Source organism: Pteropus alecto, unplaced genomic scaffold, assembly GCF_000325575.1.
Source record: "Pteropus alecto unplaced genomic scaffold, ASM32557v1 scaffold87, whole genome shotgun sequence".
Taxonomy (NCBI): domain Eukaryota; kingdom Metazoa; phylum Chordata; class Mammalia; order Chiroptera; family Pteropodidae; genus Pteropus; species Pteropus alecto.
The window spans coordinates 10,147,450-10,165,106 of record NW_006443225.1 but is presented as its reverse complement, the minus strand read 5'-3'; the positions used below and the strand labels follow the sequence as shown (position 1 = coordinate 10,165,106).

General features: G+C 38.0%; 1 protein-coding gene across 5 annotated transcripts in view; it reads right to left on the bottom strand.

Moving 5' to 3' along the window:
- The window catches only part of DNAJC5B (DnaJ heat shock protein family (Hsp40) member C5 beta), a 156,574-nt gene that overhangs the window by 39,523 nt on the left and 99,394 nt on the right, over positions 1-17,657 (bottom strand). For all 5 annotated transcript variants that reach the window (XM_025041204.1, XM_025041202.1, XM_025041201.1 and 2 more), the window contains one exon: positions 12,500-12,627. In XM_025041204.1, coding sequence (XP_024896972.1) covers positions 12,500-12,618 — 119 coding nt within the window. In that variant the 5' untranslated portion in view covers positions 12,619-12,627. The remainder of the gene's footprint in view (positions 1-12,499; positions 12,628-17,657) is intronic.

The window sequence follows — 17,657 nt, the reverse complement described above, 5'->3', positions numbered from 1 at the left end:
ACTACAATTCTTTTCAATGGCTAATTTAAGAGCCAGCTTTTTACCCTCCCTAATAAGGTAGAATAGACGGGACTACATGTGCAAACACAGTAGATATAATGTGTCCAATATTAGAAGTATTTGTCTACAGCAATTATAAAAGTACTATTTTAGGGAATGAGGACCTGAAGTTCTGACACCAGTAGGCAACAGACAGTCTTCAGCAGGGCACTAACATCTTTAAGTGATATATTTTAATCTTTTTCCTCCCCAACCCACGGCTCACTCAATATACGAGAGATGCATATGATTCAAGATCTCTGTATCTGGCTCAGGATCTCAACAAAAGTTTCTGAGCCTCTAAACTTATTACTTTTGGGGGGGGGGGGGATTTTGCATTCTTATTTTTTTTTAAGCCAGCAATCTCTATTGAACTCTGAACATCAAGGGAGAACAAGACTGGAAAGTAGAAGAAATGGCTGTACAAACCTCTCCTACTTCCATTCCAGTAGCTGCTATCAACACTGGTTCAAGTTAAAGCCCTCAGCGAGCTGTCGCTCTGATGAGTTGCCTGAGGATTAGGGATGCTGAGCCCTTTTTATGTACCACCTGCATGTCTTCTTTGGAAAAATGTCTCTTCAGATCCTCTTTTTAATCAGATTTTTTTTTTTTTTGCTATTGAATTGTATGAGTTCTTTATATATTTTGGATATTAAACCCGTATCAGATACATGGTTTGCAAATATTTTCTCCCATTCAGTAGGTTGCCTTTTCATTTTGCTAATGGTTTCCTTTGCTATGCAGAATATTTTTAGTCCTACTTATTTATTTATTTTGCTTTAGTTGTCGAATCCAAAAAAATTATTCCCAAGATCAGTGTCAAGGAGCTTACTACCTATGTTTTCTTCTTGGAGTTTTATGGTTTCAGGTCTTACATTCAAGTTTTTAATCCATTTTGAGTTGATTTTTGTGTGTAGAGTAAGATAGGGATCCAGTTTCATGCTTTTGTATGTGGCTATCCAGTTTTCTCAATACCATTTACTAAAGAAACTGTCCTTTCTCCACTGTATATTCCAGGCTCCTTTGTCATAAATTAATCGGCCATATAGCATGTATTTATTTCTGGGCTCTCTATTCTGTTCCATTGATCTATATGTCTGTTTTTCTGCCAGTACCATACTGCTTTGATTACTATAGCTTTGTAAAAAGGTTTGAAATCAGAAAGTGTTTTGCCTCCAGCTTTGTAGTTCTTTCTCAAGATTGCTTTGGCTCTTCAGGGTCTTTTGTGGTTTCATATCTATTTTAGGATTCTTTGTTCTATTTCTGTGAAAAATGCCATTGGAATTTTAATCGAAATTGCATTGAATCTATAGATTGCTTTGGGTAATATAGACATTTTAATAATATTAATTCTTTCGATCCATGAGCACGGAATATCTTTCCATTTTTTTTTGTCTTCTTCAGTTTCTTTCAACAATGTCTTATAGTTGGTTAGTTTCCAGATTCCAAAAAGGTTTATTCTGACAACTTTTTTCTGATTTTTAGTTGCTTTTATGGAGGAGCGGACTTTTTAGAGTCCCTTATTCTACCATTTTCACTGACATCATTACCTATTAATAATTTTAATATCTATATCAATTTCAGTAAAATATATTAAAGTTTATAGAAAACACATCCCTTTGAAAGTATACTTCTATTATTTATGCTTCTATTTTCAGAATACTGATAGACATAAAGCAGACTAAAGGAACATTTTGGCACCCAAAAGAAGTAACAATTTTCACTGAAGTCAGTGTTGTACCTTTATGTTTTTGCTTTTAAATTATGTTCACATAATTTCTTTCAATTACTGTATTAGAGTATTTGGTTTGACACCCATTGCTAAAGGAAGCATTACTTTTCCTCACTGACTTATTCATTTATGCTTTCATACATGCATTTATTGACCAATTATTCATTAAGCACCTAGACCATCAGGCATAGCTATAGGTGCAAAGTATTTGGCAGGTAACATATGCTGAATTATACCATATTTTATTTTACTGACAAATGACTTAAGAAGCAATTGGGCTTAACAGTATTGCCAGAAAGAGGTACATTACATTACCTTAGGACCTATAAGGCCTCCCTTTCAGATCTTACTATTTTAACCATCAGATGTATAATATGGACTTTGCTAGTAAATACCAAAAGCTACTTCTATCTCAGTGCAAGGACAGATGTCATACTACCTGGTATGTGTAGTCATCCCCTGGGTGTGCTGATCCAACACTGTCTGAAGCTTAAAGCTCTGTGCTTATTCTAGATCCCCTTTCTACATCTGTATTTAAATCCCAACCTAGGACTAAGAACCCTGAATTTCATCCCCGGCCTTCCTTCTCAGACACTGACCTTTGTTCCATCCTCCAGTATAGCCCATCACTCAGATTCTGGCCTTCGAATCTTTTGTATTCATGGTAGCTGTTCTAAATTCAGAGATGTGATGGTTAAGAGCAGTGAGCTCTGGAACAAGGCAACCCAAGTGCCAGTATTAACTCCAGCACTACTGCTGTGAGACTTTAGACAGCTACTTAACCTACCTTTCTAAGTCTATTTCCTCAAGTGTAAAATCGAGATAATAATAGTAACTACACAAAACAGAAATATGAGAATTAAATAGAATAATAAACACAAATTGCTGAGCATAGTGCTTAGCACATAGCGAGCATTCCATTTATGTTGGAAAGTGGCTTGCCCATCTGGCTTTTCTTTGATTACCTTTAACATAAATTGGCAAAATTTGCACTAAAATTAAGACCACATTGATTTTCTTGGGGAATACTTCTCTAATCCCTAGTCCAGGTCAGCTGTCTTTGTTACATACTCTCGTGGAACCGTGCTTTTTCCTCCGGGGCACTATATCTCGTCAGTACTTATACACTCATTTTTGTCATTATTTGTCTCTTTCACTAGACCTCATGTTAATGAGATCAGTAACCATGGTTTGCTTATAATTGTATCCCCAGAACATAGCATAGTGCCTGGGACAGGCATGAATGATGGAATGAAGCATTCACTTTCATTTAAATGATTAATATGAATCCTATGCTTAAGTTAATCTATTGCACTCGCCAGTCTCCCTTGTTTGGCTTATCTTTCAGTATGTATCTTTTAAACCTTACTAAATCTGACTCTTTATAAGGTAAGCTCTTTAAATGGTACAAACTATGTATTTATATATAGATACAGATAGTTATGAAGTATTGCTCACAGTATAAGTATCCAATACTAAATAGGTATTGAGTGAATGAGTGAGTTAAAAAAAAAAGTCTTTGATCATAATGATTCTAGTGCCTCGGAACAACTGAAATTGAAGTTACATGAATAAGAGGATCAAGGAGAAGATTTGCCGTGGAGAAGGGAGGTTATGCAGCTGACCTAGAAAATAACTCTGACATAGCCTCATATACTCTTCTCTTCAGTGGAAGGTTTTAGAATTCAGGAAACAAATTAGTGCTTGATAGAGATTAATTTCAATTTATCTTGTGAGCTTGAATCATCACTTGGCCTTGTAAATATTTACAATTCTTCTATTAGCTATGCATTCCCCTGACATTTACACTTTATTCATCAGCAGCCTCTGTTATGACCTGTAATTGCTAATAATCATGGGTAAAAGCAGCACAGATTGAGGTTGCCATAGATCACTATGGAAATGACACTCCTTCCTGCTCCTTGTGAAAACAGCTTTTGACTCTGGTCTACTCTGAGGCAACTCCCCTCTTCAGTTATGGAAGATGATTTCCAGAAAGTTCCATGTGAAATTGAATGAAATAGAAGAATCAGTTGAACCCCTGGATATTTGGTACCTTGTCAACAAGGAGAAATTAAGTTCACCCATGAGGCACAGAGACCCAGGTGCTGATGTATAAAACTAGTTCATTCTGATTTTGTGGTTCTCTGAGATGCTAAGAAAGAGCTAGATCTTTGTCTGATTTCCCATTCAGTAAGTAGGCTGGCATTTTGTTAGTTTCTTGCACCAAGAACACCAAGGAACACAAAACGTCTCAACAAATTTAAGAAGACTGAAATTATACCAAGCATATTCTTCGACCACAGTGTTTTAAAATTGAAAATTAACTGCAAAAAGAAACCAGAAAAAAAAATATGTGGAGATTAAGAACACCAGGGAAATCAGTCAGCCTCCCTTTCATGCATCTTCATCTTGTTTTTATCTAATTTCAAAAATGTACATGTCCATGTAAATAAAAACTAACAAGTTATATATGAGATGTTGAATACTCGAGACTCACATTCTCTAAATTGCATAACAGTCTCTTGCATTTTCTGCAGAGTTTTCCCTTCCTTTTCCCCTAACAACTTGAAGGTCTCACAGCCATACAAAATGCACCTGATCCCAAACTGAAACTATGGTCTTTCTTTGATGATCTACCCCTCTCTATTTACGGGGTCAGTAAATGACTCCCTGTTTAGCTAGGTGGCCAGACATTTGAGAATGATCCTGAAGAAACTGAGAATATAATCAAGGAGAAAACCCAGAGGTAAAATCTACTTGCTGACCAATTCATTCTTGTTTTTGGTAAATATTAGCATGGTGTGAGGGTTGGAAGTGCAGTGGAAGACACAGCACAGTGCCTACCCTCGGGGAACTGATAGAGTGGGAGAGGCAGAATAGAAAAGGGAATTACAACGTGTGAGGATTTCATGCTCTGATGGGACAGCACGAGGGGCCATGAAGCATATAGATGGCCTCAAGTAAGGCCCCCTACAAGCCTCCTTCCCCCCAAACCCACCTAAATGGCTCCTTGTAATCATTCCAAGTATGATGAGTTGGTCTCTCTCTGTCTCTCTGTCTCTCTGTCTCTCTGATTCTAACTTTTTGCTTATAAGCCCCTAAAATTTTGAGAGATCATTCCATCCACATTCTAAACTTGGTGACTAAATTTTTTTTATCAGAGTAAACAGATGAAAAGGGTATACATTTAGGCATAGTACAAACATTGGCATGTTAAAATAAAAGTTTGAACACTCTTTTAAATGTATGCAATAGAATTTAAATATCACAGAATCTAAATATTCTCCATACACACATTCATTCTCTCTCTCTCTCTCTCTCTCTCTCTCTCTCACACACACACACACACACACACACACCCCACTCCTTGGAGAGTGTCCTTGAGCCCATGCCCTAGCTAGTTTGAAGAATGCTGTTCTGTAGGGCTTTTTCTATAATCTCTTATGTATTCTTTGTGGCAACCAGTGCCCATGTGCTATACTATAAACATTTTACATGTATCATCTCGTTTAACCCTCAGCAACCCCCTGAGGTCAGTATCATTGTCTGCATTTTACTTATGAAGAAAATGAGGCTGAGAGAGAAAAGGGATTGAATCCAGGTTTTCTGACTTCATACTCTGTGCTTTTAACTGCTACTTTATACTTAAAATTCACTGCCAACCAGGGATTTTAGTGTTAGAATCAAAGTGGAACACGTCAAAAACAATGCGTAACTTCTAGCACCACACCTGCTTTGCTTTTCTCCACAACACTACAATATCTAATCTACTGTATGTTTTACTTATTTATTTATTATTATTAAGCTTCCCCACTCCCCCAACCCAGAATATAGGCTTCAGGAGTGCAGGGATTTTGTCTGCTTACCCAACGCATAGTAGATGCTCGATAAATATTTGTCAACTAATGAATAGAACTTGCTGATAGAAAGCCATTAAGATTGTGAGAGACTCTAGACATTCTAGTAGCTGCTAAGTGCTCCAATCAGCCTTCATGACTTCTGCTATAATTTGATAGCAGTATGAGGTATAGTTCAACAATCTACTGAGTTTGGAGTGAAGAATTTTTATGTGCCATTCAATTTCAAGAAAAGGGGGACCTAATCACACACCTAAGGGCTTACTGAGCAGCAGTATAATGGCAAACTATTTACCTTGCTTGAGTTACTAAGAATACAGAACAGGTAGCCTTTGTTTTAGGGCTTTGGTAGGGATGCATCTTTGAGCCATCACGGCCTACTGTTCGTGGCTGGGAGTTTGAGCACATCAGAGTATGCTTGGAAGCCTGAAGGCAGCGTCCCAGAAGTCTCTCAAGCCTGAAGAGCCTTTGAGAAAGTAATCTAAGTCATGTACCTTACTGGGGCAGCCACAGCTGGGTAAATCTGATGAATCTGGGGCAGCCTGACAGAAGCCTATCTGAGGGTGGGATAGGAACTGCAGAATCTTCTTGAAAAGGAGATTCTTTGGGACGAAAGAGCCAGGTGTGTTGAGCTTGACACAGGAGCAAAGCTTTCTCTGTCAGAGAGATTGGAGATTCTAAGTATAGTCTCATTACTGCTAGTCTTTGACTCACTCCGAACATGCGTTTGGGTCCTATAGAAAGAGATTTACAAGAAAAGATGGAAGGAGCTTTTCTACCAAACTTTGGCACTCACTGGGAATTCTAAAAAAGGGTATCACAAAAAGAAGGGGGGCATTTTCTATATCCAGTCTTCCACCCCGCAGTGGGCAGCACGGCAGGCACTGGTGACTCCCTCAAGTCTCAAGGTAAATAGCAGAGGTGGCTTCCTGGCCTGGAGAAATAATCAGAAAACTTGGGCACCAACTTTTAGCAAGGAGTACCTGCTATGCCCGCCAGTCCTGGTATGGTGGCACAGAACAGCAGCAGAGCAGCCATGCCCAGCTGAGAACCAGTTGGAGCTGCAGCAGCAGAGCTTAGCTTTCCCGGAGTTGTGCCTAGCAGTGACCACGGACATGCCCACTGAGTGAGTGGAAAGAAGATATCATCGACAGGGCGGTAACTGGGTTTGGTGAAGCAACACTGCTACGAGGGCTTGAAATGGCTCCTGGATTCTGGAGTCTTTCTCAGGGGAGACTCCTAGAAGGACTTGGGTGGTAAAGACTTGGCAGGGAACCCAAGTTCCTCAGTCACTTGAAAGGGACCAAAGCCTAGTATTGGGGGTTTATGTAGAGAACAATATTTGAATTTCTTAATTCAACAACCAACTATCTCCCCAGTGGTCCCACCATTCACTAGTATCTGTCTCCCCTCCTTCACCAGCTTCCTGACTCAAATTCCTTTTGGCGCAGAGAGACTACTTAAATTGGGTGAGAGGGGAAAACAGTTTAAAGTTACAGCAAATATGTGTAAGATGGGTAGCCGCTTAGCCATTCCAGCTGTATTTCGATTAACTCAAATGAGTCCGCTTCAGACAGCATGCAAAGGGGGAGTAAAGACTTTTAGGCAGTGGGAGAATAGGGGAGAATATTTGGTTATCTCATGCAAACACTGTTAGGATTAAGTGACATCACCCAGCAATGAGAAAATTGGATTAAATGAGCCTTAGACTTCAAGCTCCTTGGTATGATTATGCTCTGCAATATCGAAGGCAGATTTATTCCATAATGAAGGCTGTGGATGAGAGTCATACCATGAGTCTCACCCTGTGGTATGGCACTTTTGACATAGAACAGAAACTCACTTCGTGCTAGATAAATGATTTTTGAACAGTAGCAGCAAATGGCAGGATAATTTTAGACTTTTAAGGATGACGAGGATATCTGTTCATTCATAACAGTACCTGGTATTTTCATTGTGCTTTTCCACAAAGGGCTTCACACACTGAAAAAAAAAGGTCTCATTTCTCTTTAAAAAATCTCAGTGACAAGAGCTTCAGTTCATTATGGATCGATACAACAGAAGCCTTCCTATTGTCATTCTTCCCAGCTGTCCTTTGAGGTAACTGGAGACTCAATTTATCAACTGACTAATGAAGTATGGTTGGTTATACTATTGTAGGAAAACTGATGATGTAGGAAAGAAGACGCTTTATTCATAGGAAGATTTTATGATAAAGATTTATAGATGTAGAAAGGGGCTGAGATAGGTCTGTGAGGCTGTGATTTATGGTACTTCTTTAAAGGAATAAGGAACTAGAGATACTGTTAGTGTCCTTCCCAACCATGTATCCCCTTCCCATAGAGTTGGATCCTGTGACCCTTGGTAACTAAGGTAGTGGAGGCTTGGAGCATATGACCCAGCTGGGTTGGTTAGAGCCTTGCTCCAGAAATTTGGAATTGGAGCACAGCAAAAACTGAAAAGAGGACAGGAACCAAGATTATTTCCATCCTCTCACCACTAGCTACCCTCCTGGGACCATGGGGTTTTCCTGAGAAGCTCTAAGTTGGTTCAAAAACGCAGCCTCAATGAAAAACAACCTAAACATTTATCAACAGGGGACTGATTAAAGCATAGGCCATCTATGTCATGGATTACTATGCCACAGTGTGAAAAGAACGGAACGTTTTATGAACTGATTATTCCCAAGAATGATCTCCAAGACATATTCTTAAGAGAAGAATGCAAACTACAGGATAAGAGTGATAATCCATCACCATTTGTATAACAAGAAAGGAAAAATATAACATATACTTAGACCATTTATATTTAATATAATTATTATGTTAGGGCTTAAGTCTACCATTTTATTATTTGTTTTCTATTTTCTCAATTTCTCACTCCTCCATTTCTCCTTTCTTGTCTTCTTGTGGATTATTTGAACATTTTTAAGGATTCCATCTTGATTTACTTGTAGTGTTTTGGTGTGTAATGCTTTGTATAGTCTCTAAGTGGTTGAGTGTGTGTGTGTGTGTGTGTGTGTGTGTGTATTCACACACACACACACACACACACACACACATAATGTATCACAGTCTACTGATATCAGCGTTTTGCCAATTTGAGTGAAGTGCAGAAACATGACTCCCATTTAGGTCCTATTATCCTCCCCACTTTTAAATATTAATTGTCTTGAGTATCAGATGATGTTATAATTTTTATAAAAGTCATCATGTAATTTGGAAAACTCATGAAGATAGTCTATTGTATTTACCCATATTTCTGCATTCTTTCCTTATCATTTTCTTTCTTTTGAAGAACATCTTTTAGTGAAGAGTAGGTCTGCTAATGATGAATTCTTTTGGTTTTTCCCTTGTCTGAGCATGTCTTTATTTCCTCTTAATTCCTGAAATGTCGTTTCATCAGACAGAGAATTCACAGTTGATAGTTCTTTTCTTTTAGCACTTGAAAAATGTTGTCTTAGTTCTTTCTGGCCTCTGTTGTTTCAGATGAAAAATCTGCTGTCATTTGAATTGTTTTTCTTGTACAGATAATGTATTGTTTTTCCACCTGCTTTCAAGGTATTTTCTTTGTCTTTAGTTTTCAGAAGTTTAATTACGGTGTGTCTTGGCATGGATTTCTTTAGATTTACCCTATTTGTTATTCACTCAGCTTCTTGATTTGTAGGTTTATAGATTTTGCTGAATTTGGGGAATGTTTAATCATTATTTCTTTGAATATTCTTTCCATCCCACTCTCTCCTTCCCTTCTAAGACTCCAATGCTATAAATATTAGATCTTTTGTTATAGTCACACAGGTTCCTGAGGCTCTGTTTTCAGTTTATTTTCTCTTTGTTGGTCAGAGTTCATTCCAATGATCTTTCCTCAACCTCGCTGATTCTGTCCTCAGTCATCTCTACTCTACTACAGAGCTCATCCAGTTAGTTGTAGTATTTGTTATTTTCAGTTCTATAATTTCTATTTGGCTCTTTTTTATAACTTTTATTTCTTTGATGAAATTTTTATTTTTTATTTGTTTGAAAGGAATTTGTAATTGCTTGTTGAATCTTTTATATGATAGTTACTTTAAAATACCAGATAAATTCAATAAAATACCAGATAAATTCAGTGTGGGAGTCAGATGATTGATTATCTTACTCATGCAAGTTGTGACTTTATTTGTTCTTTGTACAAGGAATGATTTTTATGTGAACATTTTAGCTATTGTGTTAGGAGACTCTTGGTCCTATTTATATATTTTTTATTTTAACAGGCAGCCACTTTGAGTTTAACATGCAGTTTTTAGCTTACTTTTGTGGCCTGCAGTTCCATTGAAAATCTAATTTTCAGAGCCTGTATGGTGCTGTTTTGATCAGCTTGGTTTGTCTCCTGCATCTGAGGCTGCCACTGGCACTTTTGGTACTAGCTGAACGAGTGAGGGGAGCATCTCTGGACTGGGTTGTCTGGTGCCTTTAGGTATGGGAAGGGAATCTCCAGGCTGCAGACATGAAAAACACATCCTAGGCTGGGTGTTTGTTGTGGCAGAATCCGCCTTGTTAATATCTGCTGTCAAGTAGGTAGGGTCCCTGGGTGAGAGAGGGAGGTCTCGGGGTGGTGGGAAAGTCCTCTGGCTGGTTCTTGTTAAGGGGGATGTTCAATTGGTCCCCTTTGCTCTTTCTTCTGGGCTTGTCTAGAGTTGTTAGCAGGACTCCAGTTCAATTTAGAGGAAGAATAAGACTACCTACATACTTTCCATTGCTAGAGTGGGTATCAGGAAAGGCTAGCGCAGATAATCTTCTCTTGGGTGGGGAGGCATAAGATGCCCAGCCACCGTGTTGTTCCCTTGGTACTGTGGTACCTAACCAATTCATCTCCTCTTTCTACCTTTCAGGGTTCTCTTATGTTATTTCTAAGGCTTTTAGTCATGCTTAGCAGGGAGGACCAGAGAAAGACAAAACTATACCATCTTGTCCAGACCAGAACGTCTGTATATATGCCTATATAGGTATAAGATCTCTCTAGAGAGGTATGCAAGGAACTGCTTTCCCTAGGGAGGGAAGCTGGGGAATATGAGATAGGAGAGAGACTTTTTTTGTGTACCCGTTTATATGATCTTATTTTAATCAGGTGAATATATTATCTATTCAAAAATAAAAATAAAATATAAAAGAAGAAAAAAAGTCTTCTAACTCAGCCTTGTTTTAAGAGCACAACCAAGGATTACAATAGAGGTCAAGCAGCGTATGGATTCAACAGTTGGTAATTTTATTAAATTTCACTGACTTTTAATTTCACTGTATTTCGACTGCTTTGATCCAGATCTCTGAATATAAGAATAATATTCTCAGTGGATTTTCAGCCTGCTCATACACTTCGAATAATTTGCAGAATACAAATGTGTAATTTAGATAGAAATAGATGCTTTTGGCAGCATACTAGTACCCTAATCAGCTGAAAAAATAATATTTGTTTGACATTAAAACAAAATTAATAGCAAGACGCTGATTACATGAAAAGACTTTAGGTTGTAATTATTAAACTTGCAAACAACTCAGCATAATTAGTGACTTAATTAGGATATGACCTGAAATTTTAGCTTAAAAAATTAATAAAGGCAATTAAAAGTCACATTTGTAAAGTGGGTTTTAAAACTTACAAGATAGTTAAATTTCACTTTTTTCTTATTTTGGGGAGCATCTTTGTAGGTATTAAGTTTACAGTGCAAGTACTTTGATTCCCAGCCCTCACTCCTAGCACAATGCCTCATCCTGAAGTCAAATTTAGTGACCCCCAATCAAAGACATGCACCCACAGGAGGCTGAGGAGCTCCCAGGCACACTCGTAAATAGCTCTAGGGCACAATAAAATAGCAAAGACTCTTTGTCTCCCCAGTGCCATAAGTGGAATATAAACTAGATGGTACATATTGATTCTTATCAGACTCTACCATTTTCACAGAACTATTTGGGTCCAAATGGCAGTTTTCACCACTGTCATTTATACTCTAACACATGCTTCTTGAATGCATTTTGGGTCCCACAGTTTACCACATGGTAAAATTTCTAATCCAAAGCCAAAGAATTTTTTATCAGTAGATAAAAATGAATAATTTAATGAATTTTGGTGAGCTAGTGATTTAGGAAAAAATAAATCTGGATTCCTAACTTTATTCCTCATGTCAAAATAAACTTCATAGGGATCAAAAATTTAATGTAAAAAATGTAAAATCATAAATGTACTAGAAGATATGGGTTAATATTTTTATAAGATTGTTATCAGGACAGGCTTTTTAACCATGACAGATGAAGCAGAAGTGAAAGATGGAGAATGTAGATGAATCCAATTTTCTTTTAAAATGTCTTATCTAGACAGAAAAAAAAAAAACTAGAAGGAAAAATATCAATGATAATTATCACTAGAGATAGAATTATGGATAAATGTTATTGTTTTCATTTTTAGTAATTTCCAATTTTTCTATAAAAAGTAAATTATTTTAGTACTCAGTCTTATTTAAAAAAACTCTTTGGAATTTTCAAGAAAAAAATATTTCAGTTTTCCCCCCAAATAGCTAACTAGATGAAAGATCAAAATCGAAGACTTAAAAAGTATAGCATAGAATATCCTCTCCCTCTTTCTCCTGCCTCTCTCTCTCACTGCAGGCTGCTGCACTTCCCTAAGGCCCAGCATCACAAGACAGTTCTTTCATAAAATTGGTGCTGTGCCTCTCTATCCCTAACGGCCTGTGTTACAGAACAGGGAACATGAGTTCCAAAACTCTGACTTCCTGGTCCTATCAGGATGCTTACATCTTTAGTTGGAGGCACATGCCAATCACAAAATAACTATCACTAGTACCATAGGAAATGTCATGATTAAACTTCCTCTGTACCTGTAGGTTTTCTTAATTTCTTCATTTGATGCTCCCTTATGCAGACCAAGAATTTCATATAGAGCTTCTCCAGATGTTGACATTGTCCGCTGTCTTTGGTTAGGTATGTTACGTGCCATTTTCTTAGGCTGCAAAACCAAAGAGGGTAAATAGCCATGAAGGTTATGCATACTGGATCCCACTCTCTAAAGAAGAAGGTAGTTCATTTCCAACCTTTGTAAAATGACAATCTGAAGTACATTTTTGTGCTAGTTGCAAGGGAGAGGATAAAAGACTTAGGACTGCCCAAAGTAGAGCCTCTAGTCAGGGTATTAAAGGCTACAGGCAGCCATGCAAATGCATATGGCTTTGTCCAAATGGTTAAATGGAAGCAAGTTGTTATCTAAATACTCAGCTAATTCAGAATTGTTGAGAAACATCCCTCACAGGTCAGGCATATGTAGATTTCTTTTTGTCAGAAATAATAATAACTACTTTTTTTAATGTTTTCCAAAATTAGCCAGCAATGGAAATAATCATCCACCTCACCTTTACTCTATTGGCCTCACCTTGTTAGAGCAAGAGTTTAAAAAAAATAAAAACAAAGCAACTTTTTGTAAGTATCAAGGAAAAAACACCCTGGTCTCATCTGGGAGTCAGTTTAAAACTTCTCTATCTGAGAAGTTTGCTATGTGATGCCAGAGGCTCCCACAGTGCTCATGGGTTGGAATATTGGCCTTTCTATGAACTTTCTCTATCATTTTGGAGATAAAAATGTGCCTAAACACATGTAGTTATTCCAAGAATTAAATGAATTAATATATTAAAACAAAACTGGACACCTTTGTTCATGGCAACATTATTCATAAAGGCCAAAGGGATTGGAAACAACCCAAATGTCCATCAACAGATGAATGAAAATGTGGTATGTGCATAGAATAAAATGTAATGTTTTTCAGCCATTAAAAGGATGGAATTCTGACACAAAAGGACAAATATTATATGATTCCTCTTATATGAGGTACCTTGAGTAGGCAAAGTCACAGAGACAGAAAGTAGAATGGAGGTTACCAGCGGGTAGGGTTGGTGTGGGGGGGATAGGGAGTTATTGCTTAATAGGTCCAGACTTTCTGTTTGGGATGATGAAAAAATTTTGGAAATAGATATTGGTGATGGTTAAATATCATAGTGTACTTAATGCCACTGGATTGTACACTTTAAAAAAAAGTTAAAACGGTAAATTTTATGTTATATTTTATCACAAAACCAAAACAAGAAAAAAACATAAAAACTACTTAGATTGCCAGCTCCTCCAATCAGTAGTTCCTTAAAAATCATCATCCATCTCTTCGCTCTGGGCTCTGTGTACCAGGGCTCAGGAGATGGTGTCAGAGCTGTGGAAACTTTCATGTTCAATGTAAGAAATCCGTGTATAGTGACAGTGGTGGCCTCAGCAGAGCCCAATAGGCACGTCCCAGCGTCAGGTGGCTCGGTTGGAGCCAACTTCCTAGCTCTGCTCCCACCAGGCTAAGGACCAAACTAACACAGTCAAGAGCGGACCCACCAAATGATGTCTGGAAGATTAGGATGATCTTAGAGGCCCCTGAGACCCCAACATTGTACAGTGAGTGCTTGTAGCCTTAAGGAATTCAATTAAGAAGAACAACGTGAAGACCTTCAAACTGTTTTTGTAAGCTTTTAGCTTCTTTAGGGGAGAAAAGGAAGCCAGTACTGAAGAAAGTCAGACCCCAGCCCTGAAGATGCTGAGGACAAAAATGGCCTACCTGAGGGTGTGACTGTGGCATGACTCCATTGTACTCTACTCAGCCTCCCATGTATGTGGGGCCCCTGAAGGCCAAAGGAGCCCTAGTCCCAAATCCCTGGTTCACATAACGGCAAGAGGAGAGAAAAATCCTGATTTTCTTTCCACAAAGCAAAATCTAACAGACGTCCACACTGACTGGCAGCCCTCTCAGTAAATTGTAGCACTTATTTTCATGACTGCTGTATCTTACCTGTCTCACTTACCCATCACAATTTCCCTAGGGAGTAAGCAATTAAAGGCTTGGGGCTATCTCACTCATCCCTGTGTTCCAGTCCCGCATCTCGGCCCTGTCTTGGAACCACAGTCCAGCTGACTATTCACAACTGAAGAAAAAATTGCCTGAGTAACTGACATCCTCTACTTTCTTTCCTGTCCTGCTGCCACCACACAAACATAGGCTCAGGATATTGATGCTCTATCTCGCATACCCACCTAATAGTTCCCAGTAATGAAGGCAATCAGCCAACTTCTCACAAATCATACTGTATGCCAAGAATGAATGGGATTTGGAAAGTAAGGATTTTTGTGGATTGGTGGACAAGGAACAGGGCCATTGTCATCATGCTTCTCTCTCTGAGATTTTAAGGTCTTGCTTGATAGCAAGATCCCCAGAGTCACTAAGAATATATCAACATAAGTATTCAAATTCTAAAACTGTAAAATATGGAATTAGAAGTCATCTAAGCCAAATTAACAGATGCCTTCTGGGGCATTCTGGCCAGAGATCATTGTAGTAAACAACTTTACTATTAGCCTATTAGGTGCCCCTTGTCTGGGGAATTCCTAAGTCCCTACTGCAACATATGCTTTTCCTGAGACCTGCCTCTCACTCTTATATCTCAGTTGAGTAGACCAGGAGTGAGTAGCTGACCCAAACCAGACCACTCAGAGCCCTTCCCTAGGATTTTTTTTTTTTTCCTGATATTCAATAATCTCACGGATGGTAAAACCTGTAAAAAATGTAAAATTTGGGTATTGTCAGCTAGCTTAAAATGAGAGAGATTGAAACTGACTCACAGAAGAGCAGTATAGAGCCCCAGTGGGAGTCCAGTCCCCTGGTCCCCTGGAACTCTTCCCCTCCCACAGTTTGTCAATTAACCTTCCCTTGGAGTGAGCCAGTAAAATTTCTCCCCATATACAAACTTATACAATTTTTTTTTTCTTTTGAGCATATTATCTAGATTTTGGTGACTGTCAACCAAGACTCCTCAGTGTCATGTGCTCTCTCAATTAAATACCAGTAATGGTTTGATGGACACCTCTGAGCCAGGCTAATAACCCATTGTAAGTTTTTCTCAAATAACTGCGCCTACTCTTCCTCTAAATTGAATGTGGCGTCCAGGTACTTGGGAATGAATAGTTCAGGAAAATAACAATGATATACTAAGAGAGTCAAACCAAACAGATTCAGAAATATTGTATACACATTACTAGTATGGATAAAAGGAGCAGTGATAAATCTGGGTCAGGAAGCTTTCATAAAGAAAGCCTAAAGATAACTTATTCAAAAGAAAACTAAGAAGAAATAAAAGTATGGCAAATAGTTACTTTTCCTTTATTTTTCTATATGTTCAGCATTCAAAAGAAACAGCTTCAATTTGAGGGGAAAAAATGTATTCACTCTCCATCATCTGTCTTATGAAATAAGACATGTCATGGTTCCCATAAATCAACAGATAGTCTTAAAATCAATTCTAACAAGGTACAGACATGCACAATTTCCACTGTTGTGAGCATTGCGCTCTGTGACCAGCTTTGATTTCTTCTTGAGTCTTGCTGTCTCTAATCCAGGAAAAATTTATAGGTTTCTGAAGATAATCAGCTAAACAGATTATAACACCCATAGCAGACAATTCAATTATTTATTCAAAGTATTTATTCAAATACCTGCAATGCAGTCCAGGTCTTTAGGGAGATTGCAGATTAATATGGGATACAAACTGAAAGCCAGTAATGAAACTAGTGTTCAGGGGTTAAAAGAATACTGAATATAGAGGTCAAACAGAACAAGAAGGAATCTTCTGGTGGACAAGAATTCAGCTTTGTGCCACCACAGAACCTAGGATTGTGCCTGGCACATGCTAGGTATGTGATAAATGTGTATTGGGTAACTAAATGAAAAACAAGTAGTTAACCTGAGTGAGGATGTTAGGGAGAACTTTACAGAAAAGATGATATCTGAGCTGACAATAATACTACCACTTATTTCTGTAGAACTTGGCTACATTTTTCTATTATGGCCCTTATATCTAAGCCTAACCTTGGGTCTGCATGGACTTGTAACTCTAGCCAGTAACTCTCTTGATCCTCTGTTTACATACATAACATCAAAGAAGACTTCTGGGTTTGGGGACTGAAAGATAAGGGAAGACATTTTGACAGTTTGACTGGGACATTTTTTTTTTCAAGGCTACCTCCTTCAAAGTTATCCCAGGTCTGGGACAAGGGAGATGGGGTCAGTTGGTGACTACCCCTAACCCCTTCCCAAATAGTGCTAGAAACAGCCTGGGGTTCATCCTTCCCTATCCATGGCCATCTGTCTGCACACTCCTCTCCTAGTGGAAAAAAGGAAGGCAAATTCCATCTCTCAAATAATTTCATACATAGAAATTCACAGCCAAGGACACATGATATCTGTCTGTTCCTTTGGTTTATGTACTTTTTCAAATCATCTCTGCAATTATAAATCTAATCTTACTGGAATCCATACCTCCTAAGTGCAGTCTGGTAGCTGACTTGCTTTATGGTGTGGATTGAACAGTAGTCAGAATGGATTGTTATAGTTTGGAAATCGCTTACCGTCTGTTTCATCTTCTTTGCCCTATTCCCCAAAGATTTCCTTTCAGACAGATGTCTTCTAATTAAGGTACCAAAAAAAACCCAAACCAAAACCAAACCCCATTTATATCAATGTTGGAACACAAGTTAGAGGACTTGGTCAATGTGGTTAGTAGTTAGCTGACTCTACAAACTGAAACATAAATGAACCAAAAGATGGCAAGGTTGCTTTCTGTGCATCAAGCAGCAACGACCTGCTACTTTTTCTGTTTCCTTGCTGAGCTAGAAACCAGATTCTTCATAAATTATTGATGTGGACAACATTTAGTTTCAAATTCAATAGAGCAATACATTGAAACCTTAGTTGTTTCAATGTGTGAAAATTAAGATATTATGCCCTGAGAATGCACTAACTATAGAGTAGTAGTAAAAACATCCCCTAAAAACTCTCCTTAAATAACCTTAAGTAATGATTTCATACCCTTACTTAATTCCTTATATAAAATATAATTTTTATTAATCCTTTTTCTGTAGGCTTTTGAATTCTAATATTCTTATGTAAAATTCAAGTCTTTA